Below are 10,396 nucleotides of genomic sequence, written 5' to 3'. Positions count from 1 at the left end.
AGAATTCGTGATGCGAATCTTCTAAGAAAAATTCACTTTTAAAGGGTAGCAAATTTACTGGTAGTATATCTTAAAATACTTTCTCAATGCTAACATTTAATAATGTGAACAGTTTTGGCTTCTTTAATTTTATGGATGCCAAAGCGAAACCCATTCTCTAAATTTTATATTCAGAATGATCAAATGAGAGTAAAATTTATAACTAATTTTTTTTTTTGTGCACAATTTTTTTTTTACTATTGTTGAGTACCGACCAAAAGCTTAAAAAAAATTAGAAATATTTTTGTCATTTCTTGGTGGCCTTTGTCCTATTGTAGGGCATGAAATAGTCCTATGTCTTGGTCACCAACAAAATAGAAAATTTTGTGGCAACAAAATAGAAGACTGACATTGATAATCAACTCTCATTCTCATACACGCACTCCAACGGGAAAACCTCACCTTCTCCATTATTTAAGCCAAAGTGTGCATCATCAAACAGCTCAAACTTCACCTACTCATGTCTAGAAAATTGTCTGAGAGCCAAAAAATAATAAGGACAGGAATATAAGATAAGAGAGATTGAAATTAAATCACTAAAACTATAATTTATCTACTAGGAGAAAGAGACAAATTACCTTTTAAAAAAGCTAGGAATCCTAAGCTCTATTTGACTAACATGCTCTCTCTTTTCCTTTCTTTCTTTATATATTGGGCCCCTCGGCAACTAAAAATATTACGAAGATTAAGATTTGAATGCATTATCTCTTCCAAGAACCACCACCACCACAAAAGCCAACTTATACTCATTAAATAAAAATAAAAAATAAAAAATAAAAAAACTCAAAAAACAAAGGGCCAACTTATATAATCTCTCCTAAAAAAAAACTTATATAATCTTGTGGGCCATCACTTTCTATAGTGCAACTAATATTAATGTATGGTACTATATACGCTACTTGTTCAATACTCATTTATGATAATTTAACCTATGAGGATAAGAATGCTTCGAACAAAGCCATATAGTTTCGATTAAACAATTATTACAAAATTAAGGGGGTGTTTGGTTTGTGTTTTCAAACAACTATTTTTAGTTTTTAAACAACATTTCACGCATTTTCACACACTTTTTCACTCACACGTATTTTCACAAATATTTTTAAATAACAATTTTCAGTTTTTAAACACATGTACCAAAAAACCCCTAAGATTTCACCACCTTGAATTGATACCTTGATGACTTGGAAAGGGTCACTTATCCCAATATAATATATAGTAAGGGAAAGAGAGATGGGTTAACAATAAAAAATAATGTTGATAATCAAAATAATAATAATAATGTTAATGTCCAATTTCATATAAAAATAATGTTATATGCATCACAATCTATTATTTTAATAATTGTGAAATTTGTTGCCTACATAGTAATCTTAATAATTGTAAAATTTGTTGCGTATGCAGTATTGTTAGTTAGAGACGTGGAATTGAAAATGTTAATTCCTTTTCTTTTTTTCTTTACCAATTTGCCTACTAGCTTCCATGACAAAATCACTGAAGACCTGTTAATAAATTCCCAAGCCCTTATCCCTAATGTCACAAGAGATGCCGCTATAATGCTTTATTGTGAAGTCTTTGTCATTGTCTCAAACTCAACATTGCAATTGAGAAGAAAATTCCGTGAAATTTACTTCAAGGAAAGAGCGATGACCCTATATAGCGTAATTTGCAAGTATGAAGAATACTTGACTATAAAGCAAATGAAAGGTGACTGAGAATTTGAGATTGAGACTGATGAACACAATTCCATTTTCACTAGCTTTTATGTGGAAACAACACGAATACACAACCACATAGAAAAAGCATAAAGTAAAAGATGATTCAAAGGATAAACAAGGACAACAATCACCACATAAATACATGAAAGAAAAGAAAAGAGAAAAAGGAAAGGGATACACAAAAGGCAGCCCCCCTGTCCTGTCCCACAGACACGTTGATCTACAATTCCATGGAATACACGACTATTGAGGATTGCTAAAGGGACCCCTCAGACAGACTTGCATTCCTCAGTATTGTTATTCACTTTGAAACACTCATCTCCATCGTAATACATAATTGGTTTGAAAAGCTTAAAACTTAAGCATTGCTCCTGAAGGATCCTAGAGCCTTAATGGCTGCTGCTCTAAGAATGTATTGGTGGTAGAAGGCAGCAATGGCAGCTCCAACAAAAGGTCCAACCCAGAATATCCACTGAAAAACATCATAAATATAATTATATATGAGAATCTTATATATTAATATATATATATATATATATAAATAGTGGGAGGAAGAAGAAGGAAAAGGCACATACTTGGTCATCCCAGGCCTTGGTTTTGTTGTAGATCACTGCGGCTCCAAAGCTTCTAGCTGGGTTGATACCAGTACCAGTGATTGGGATTGTGGCTAGGTGAACCATGAATACAGCAAATCCAATGGGAAGGGGTGCCAATACCTAAATTTAACCAAAACAAAAAACAAAATCAACCAAGTGACAAATACAAAGGCTTATGTTTTTTTTTTTTGCAGAATAATACAATGGCTTATGTAGAGTATACACTATTCAGCCATAAATTTATATGTTTAGAAAATTGCCATGATATCCTATGCAAACTGGCCAACTTGCTATATCCTTCNCTGGTACCATCATCAACGAACAACCAAAAAGAAATCACCATGTTTCCACATTCCACTAGGTCATCTCCTTCAAATAAACCTTTTTTTCTAACTTGACCCATTACTCCCAAAACTTCACCCAACCCACTTGCCAAATTTTTTTTTTTTAAAAAAAAAAAAAAAAAAAAAACCTCTTTTTAAAAATCAATTTTTGCATCGAGCTCAAAGTTATTCATGTCTACCACATATCAAAGCTTCGATCATAATAAAAAGGAATGAACAATGTCAAAGCATGTCAACCAAATGTTAGAGATTCTCAAGGACATGTCCAAAAACATATCAAGGATGGAAGCAAGGATGAAAGTTTGTGGGTTCAAATGATAGAAATCATAGATAAACAATCCAATGTAATTTTGGAATCAAATACAATCAATAGTGCAAGGATCCCATGAAATTTTTGGAGAATCACAGTGATGTACTCTAGGCATCACCAATGATAAATATGATCAGAGAGTACTATGTCGGAGGGTGCACTTGTTATACAAATTGCATTTGAAGATTAAAGGATTTGTGATGTAGAAAAGATAAATCAAAGGATTTTCTTGTGATTTCAATTAAGTCTAGCCCAATCTCACACATTGACTTTATCATTTTCAATAAGTTCAAGGATGTTGGAGGCAATGCATTTGTCGTCTTGGTGCTCATAAAAGTAGTTGAAGAATTGGCAATCCAATGTAATTTTGAAAATTAAAGAACAATCAAAAGTACAAGGATCCCATGAATTTTGGAGAATCAAAGTGATGTACTCCAAGCATCACCAAATATTTCCACATACAAGAACAAGTGTCACTATCCTGAGGGATTGAGATGGTCACAAATCCCGACGTCGACAATAGTTCTTAAGAGAAGGAGCATAAGATTGAGAATTCGCTTTGATCAGTGACTTTCACAATAAAATTAATTCCATGTAGTATGTGATGAATGGTAATTGCATTCAAAATTAAATCCTATGTAGTAGGTAATGAATGGTAATTGCATTCATGATTTTATTCTCCACTTTCAAAACTTGACTTTGTATTCTAATAGTGGCATAATTAGGTTTTTTTTAGGGGTATTTGTAAAGAATGAACTTCTAATTTGATACATTGGAAAGGTGTTTGACAAATTGATTAGTTTGGTGTTGAATTAATCATTAAAACAAATACACTTTGAACTAGTTAAAAGTTTTTGTAGAATAAATTTTTGTAATTAGTTTATAAAACCTAAAATATAAAGATTACAACAATTATATGCAAAAATTGATTTTTAAAAAGAGGTTTTTTTTTTTTTTTTTTTTTTAAAAAAAAAAAATTTGGCAAGTGGGTTGGGTGAAGTTTTGGGAGTAATGGGTCAAGTTAGAAAAAAAGGTTTATTTGAAGGAGATGACCTAGTGGAATGTGGAAACATGGTGATTTCTTTTTGGTTGTTCGTTGATGATGGTACCAGTGGGATGTGGGTTTCGGTGATGACAAGGGTGGATTGACAGTTTTTTTTTTTTTAATGGCCTTTTCCGATGGAGATGCAGGTTAAAGTGCTCTGATATCAAATGTTGCGAATTGAAATAAATTCCTAAAGTTAAAAAAGATAGTTAGTCAATTTGAGATGACCAATCTCCTCAACTTGAGAGAGAAAATATACATTTTTTTGTCGATTTTCTACTTGTTTCATTCATAATTCCTACATACAAAAAATACAATTAAGGAGATAAACCTTACCACGACTATTTAAATTTAAATACAAATTGAAATCAAATTCTAATCCTCATCTTAGTTTGCTGCATAAAGGCACAAGTATCAAATATTCAAATTCTTATCCCCCAACACTTTAAAATTTGAGGTCGAATTTCTCCAATTGAGGTAGAAGAATATGGTGTAAGCAATCATAGATTTCCATGTTTCAAAATTGTGAGGACAAGATTCATCTTGAAGGAGAAGCGAATGTTATGACCTAAGTGCTGGACAAATTATTTGAATTTAGTTTAGTGATAAAATAAAGCATCCTAAATAGATAAGTATTGTTATTTATTCGTATTCAAATTAATTCCTATGTTTTAGGAAAGGATTAGTTCCATGGTTTTAAGATTTGTTGATGAGGTTATCTCATTCTTGGCTTTTTTTTTTTCTTTTTTTTTTTTCTTGAGAATGTTATTGTGGGTATCTAAGGCATGCATGGCAATGTCCTAAGCCGTCCTCGGCATGCTTTGCAACGTTCTAGGCATGCACGGCAACGTCCTAGGCATACTTGGCAACGTCCTCGGACGGAGTCCTAGGAGTCCCACATCGAAGGAAAATACCCCCACTTGCTGTCTTATAAGCTGTAAAGCCAAGGAAGTAGTGTACCACTAGAACACTCCCCCACTTGCTGCCTTATAAGTTGTGAAGCCAAGGGAGTAGTGTACCACTAGAACACAATGTTCTAGTGGTACACTACTCCATTGGCTTCACAGCTTATAAGGCAGCAAGTAGGGGTGTTTTCCTTCGATGTGGGACTCCTAGGACTCCGTCCGAGGACGTTGCCAAGCTTGCCTAGGACGTTGCCGTGCATGCCTAGAACGTTACAAAGCATGCTGAGGACAACTTAGGACGTTGCCATGCATGCCTTAGATACCCACAGTTATCCTTGGCTATTTATGTACATTGAATGCATTAATTAGAAATAAGCAAAAATTTACCCAAGAAGGCTGTTTTCCCTCTCAAGTTTAGGCAAGGTTTTCAAACATGGACCGGACTCTTTGAATTGCAGTTCAACTCAGAAAACTATCTAAACTGTGAGCTAGTTCAACTAGATCAAAGAGTTTATTTTATTCTAAAAAAATAGAGAATTGGGTTCCTTGGGGTGTATAACCTAAGATCTCGTCCTATATTATTATATTTATTTTATACGTACATCATTTATAATTTTTCAACTTATTATATCACTTCTCTAAATTTATTAAATATTACTAAATTTGTTTTCTTTGCTAAATTTACTTGTGATTTAAGAATAATTCATTTTCATGGGAGGTTATTAAAATAATTAAATTTGACTTTTTTATTCAATCAAAATGATTTCTATGTGAAGGATAATTATACAATTTTTTTTTTCATGCTTATTTATGTTGTATTATTTTCTATTAACCTTATAATATCATGAAAATTTATTTGAAAGTCTGTTTCAATTTTTTAAGATGCTTTTAGTCAATTTTGCTAACATACCTTTATTTGTATTTTAATTAATTACTAAATTAATTATAATATTATCATGATTTAACCTCGATCCGACATTAAAAACCTTGAACCTCTCTATTTTTCAATTCTGTAAACAGTTTGGGTTTAAAAACCATGAGTTCGAGATATGCACCTCAAATCAATTCATTTATCTTTCAAGTATCCTGGTTCACAACATATCATCCATAGTTTGATGTGAGTTTTGGGCTTGATACCCTAAATGGAACAAAGTTTATCTCTAAACTAGTTTAGAGAAAAACTCTTCAAACTTCTCATATATCTTTTTTTTTATGTGAGTTTTGAAATCTAATCATTGAATTTCATATTCCTTACGTTCTTAACATGCATATAAAATTTCGTTCAAATCGGATGTTATTTACTATTCAATTAATAAACTTATTTTTTATACACAATTTTAAATTACAAAAATTTGAAATTATGACATTTGTTTGATGACATAGCGATTAACCTTTAATCTTCTTGAAAATTTTCAAGCATGAAGGATATAATAAAAACATACAATCCAACGGTTCGATTTTCAAAATTTACACTCAATATAAAAATATATGAAGAGTTTGAAGGATTTCTCTAATTTGGAAAGAATCTTTGTTCACCTAAAAGGATTTCTCTAATTTGAAAAGAATCTTTGTTCACCTAAATGAACCCGGATCCAACAAAACCATCTTTTCAATAGTTAACACATGGCCACACACAAAAAAAAAAAAAAAAAAAAAAACTCCAACAATATATAAATTAAGTTTGAACTAGATTATAAAATAATGATTAAAAAAAGGTTTGAACTATAGTTATATCAGTATGTAATCTTTATTTTTAGGGTTTAGAAACTAATTATTAAATTTTAATCTACACACTTTTAAACTACTTCAAAGTTTATTTGTTTTAATAATTGATTCAACACCAAACTAATCAAATTCTTTTTCGATCGCTTGTTTGTCATACACCTTTCCAATGTATCAAATTGGAAGTTCTTTCTTTACTAATACCCCTAACAAAATCCTAATTCTACCACTATTAGGATAAGATTCGAACTCAAGTGTTGAAAGTGGAGAATGAAATCATGTATGCAATTACCATTCATATATCCACCTAATTCTGCTGCTAAGAAGATAGGTATTGAACCCAAGTTTAGAATGTGGAGAGTGAATGCAATTACCATTCATCACTTACTATATTTGATATAATATCATTGTGAAAGTCACTAATGCTCAATCTTATCCTCCTTTCTCTTAACAACTATTCTCGACATTGGGATTTTGGACAGCCTCGATCGCTTAGGCTAGCGATGCTTGTTCTTGTATGTGAAACTATTTTGCGGACATTCCTTTCATGCATGGGATAAATGGTTGACAAAGAGATAAAAACAAAGAGCTTTCACCAGTCATCAGAATTCTAAAGTATGATTAGTCACCTATATTTATTTAGTTCCATTACTAAAATTAAGTTAAAGTATTTGTTATCCTCTAAGCTCTAACCTAAAGAAGGATAAAATTGGGTCTTGAACAAAAAAACTAAGTTTGGGAATTTAGTTTTGCATAGAGAAGAAGTTAGGCACTCCACGACTTCTATCAAACGACAATTATCCTATTATAACTATTTTCATACACACTTTTAAATGCCAAATAAGTCAAATTTGAGCTTCATTTTCAAAAAGCTCAAGCTCTCATCATGTCATGCATGCATCAAGAGTGAGTGAGTGACAAGTTTGGGGTGAGTTGAGACTTATAGTTTGATTAAAAATATATCTGATTTTTATCTGGAAAACATCTTTTAAAGTTTAGGACTTTTGGTGAGCTCAAGATTAAATAAATACATTGAAAATTCTAGCATTGTTTGAGAAACCCAAACAACTTATTAAATATATAAGCCAGTACCACCATCAAGATCACATTATTCTTGAGGGTGGGAAACTGGGAAACTCTATAAAAATAGTACAATTCATCACCTAGTGGTGTTGGGTCTTATGGCTATGTCTGCACCTATGGCTATGTCTGCACTTGCAATGTTTATCAGTAGCATTCTTTTTATTGTGCCCCATGGATTGAGATCTAATGCAATTAATCCTCCCCCTCTCACAACAATATTTTAATAATTTTACTTTTTTTACTTCTTCTTTTTTTCATTTTTTATATTCAATGATTGACATTTAAAGTTGCGAAAATTTCAGTTAAATCTTAGTCATCCATAACAATTGCATCAAGTACAATATCGTAGGATCTCAATCCCATCACCATAGTGTTTGCATAATGGGTATTTGCATGCAAGACATCTTATACTTCACACAAGATTATTATAATTACTATAATAAATTTAGTACGTTTCAAAACCATTTGCATATGTCCCTAGCTAGTCTAGCCATTTTAGCATGCAAAGGATTTGTTTTATCAAGATATTTATGACATTGGTACTCTAAGAAATCGATTAAAATACTATAAATGATGCATAAATTTATTAATTACCAAATATATTTCAAACCTCGAAATTCAATTGCAAAACCATCTCTTCAACAGTTAACGCATGGCCACCCAAAAAGAGACTCTAACAATGTCTAAATTAAGTTTGAATTATATTTATATCAGTGTGTAATCTTTATTTTTAGGTTTTAGAAACCAATTATGAAAATTTAATCGTACATTAGCTTTTAAACTAGTTCAACGTTTACCCTTTATTTTGTCTAAACCAAACTATTTAAGAAAAACTAGTTCAAAGTTTATTTGTTTTAGAGATTGACTCAGCACTAAAATAATCTTTTTTTTTTTTTTCAGCACTAAAATAATCTTTTTTTTTTTTTTCCTTATTTGTCAAAAACCTTTCCAATGTATCAAATTGGAAGTTCCTTCCTTACAAATACCGCTAAAAAGGTCCTAATTCTGCCACTAATATGATAAGATTCCAACTCAAGTTTGAATGTGGAGAATGAATACAAGTACCATTCATCCACCTAATTTTGCCACGAATAAGATGATAGGTTTTGAACTCAAGTTTTGAATGTGGAGAATGATTTACCAAGAAAAAGTATGTGGAGAATGAATGCAATTAGCAGTCATCACCTAATACGTACATGGGATTTGATTTCATCGTGAAAGTCGTTGATCAAAATGAATGCTCAATCTTATTCCCCAAGCTAGCAATGTGATGCTATTCCTTGCATTATTGGAGTAAATGATGGGAAAAGGGATAGAAACAGAAAGTTACCACTAGTCACTAGATTTCTAAAGAAAAGTTGTTGGTTATCTATGTTTATTTGGTTTTATTGCTAATTATAGGTTGAAAGTGTTTGTGTTTTGTAACTTAAGGATGGATTGAATCAGGTCTTGAACGAAAAAGAGTTCAGGGATTTAATTATATATGAGAAAGGTGTTGATCACTCCGTGACTTTTGTCAAGCAATTATTACTCTATTATAATTATCTCTCATAGATATTGTTTAATGCGAAATAAATCCATTTGTCAATTTTGTGCTCAGAGGCCAAACGTCTCATTGTATCGTGCATGCATCAAGAGTGATACATATGAGACTTTTTGCTTTTGACAAGGGTTGGATGAAAAAACATTTGATCTTTATTATTTCGGCCAAACATTTTTTAACGTTTAGAAATGCTGTGAAATTGTGATGACTTTTTGTTGTGTCCATAGTCCATACTCTTCTATAAATACTAAGGTGGATTGCAAGAGGAAATGAACGATAAAGATAAGGAAGTTATTTGGGCTACTTTTGATGTAGCAAATGGAATTGAGTCAGAGATTAGTTAAAAGGTTGGGCTAGTTAAGGAGCTATGTGGGCCTTTAAGCAAGACCAAAAATGCTGTGTAAAATAGCTGGGATAGGCCTAACTCTGAAATGGGGTGAGATTGGAAAAATGGGCTTGAGGTTTGAGAAAGCCTTTTCATCGGTCCATGAAACCGAGTTCTTTCTCTAACTTATTTCTACGATGGTTCTGACAAAATAATCCAATTTTGACAACTTCTTTGGCTTTCTTTCCCGTATGCAAAGCAAAACTAAATGGGAAAAATACGAAGTGTTCCGACAAAGTTAAGTTAGAGATTTAGCTCAGTTGAGTGTGTTCCTCCATCCTGTGCAGCATGTCACAAGTATGTGTTTCTTAAAATTGCAGAGGCCTTTGTCAAGCAGAAATCAAGTGCAAAGAGGCACAACATTGGGACCAAAATATGTAAAAACTCCATTAGATGTTTGTATGATGATCATGACGACAGAATTAAGGGTGCGGATCGAATTGAGGTTTTTGTTGTGCAAGTTTATAAAAGGCCTGCTAAAAGAGATCAAAGTAGAGATATTGCTAAGGGGGTGATTGCAAGTATTCACTATGGATGATCCCACACACAGAAGTGCAAGCACGTTTTTAGGGAAGCGTAAAGATGTGATGCCCTGGCTATTTTGAAGAAATCTGAGTTACTTGTTGATGTTGTGTCTTAGTTTATGTGCGTCCTTATCCCCCCTTAAAAAAAAAAAAAAAAAAGATATTTATTCAAAAAAAAAAAAAAA

General features: G+C 32.1%; 1 protein-coding gene across 1 annotated transcript in view; it reads right to left on the bottom strand.

Annotated features, from left to right (window-relative positions):
- Positions 1-2,112: 2,112 nt before the first annotated feature.
- The window catches only part of LOC136065952 (aquaporin PIP2-1-like), an 11,475-nt gene continuing 3,191 nt past the window's right edge, over positions 2,113-10,396 (bottom strand). The window contains exons 3-4 of the mRNA XM_065769786.1: positions 2,330-2,470; positions 2,113-2,226 (exon numbers count right to left, since the gene is read on the bottom strand). Coding sequence (XP_065625858.1) covers positions 2,113-2,226; positions 2,330-2,470 — 255 coding nt within the window. The remainder of the gene's footprint in view (positions 2,227-2,329; positions 2,471-10,396) is intronic.

Source organism: Quercus suber, unplaced genomic scaffold, assembly GCF_002906115.3.
Source record: "Quercus suber isolate HL8 unplaced genomic scaffold, Cork oak 2.0 scaffold_1375, whole genome shotgun sequence".
Classification (NCBI taxonomy): domain Eukaryota; kingdom Viridiplantae; phylum Streptophyta; class Magnoliopsida; order Fagales; family Fagaceae; genus Quercus; species Quercus suber.
The sequence above is the reverse complement of the archived record's forward strand: the minus strand, read 5'-3'. Positions and strand labels throughout refer to the sequence as shown.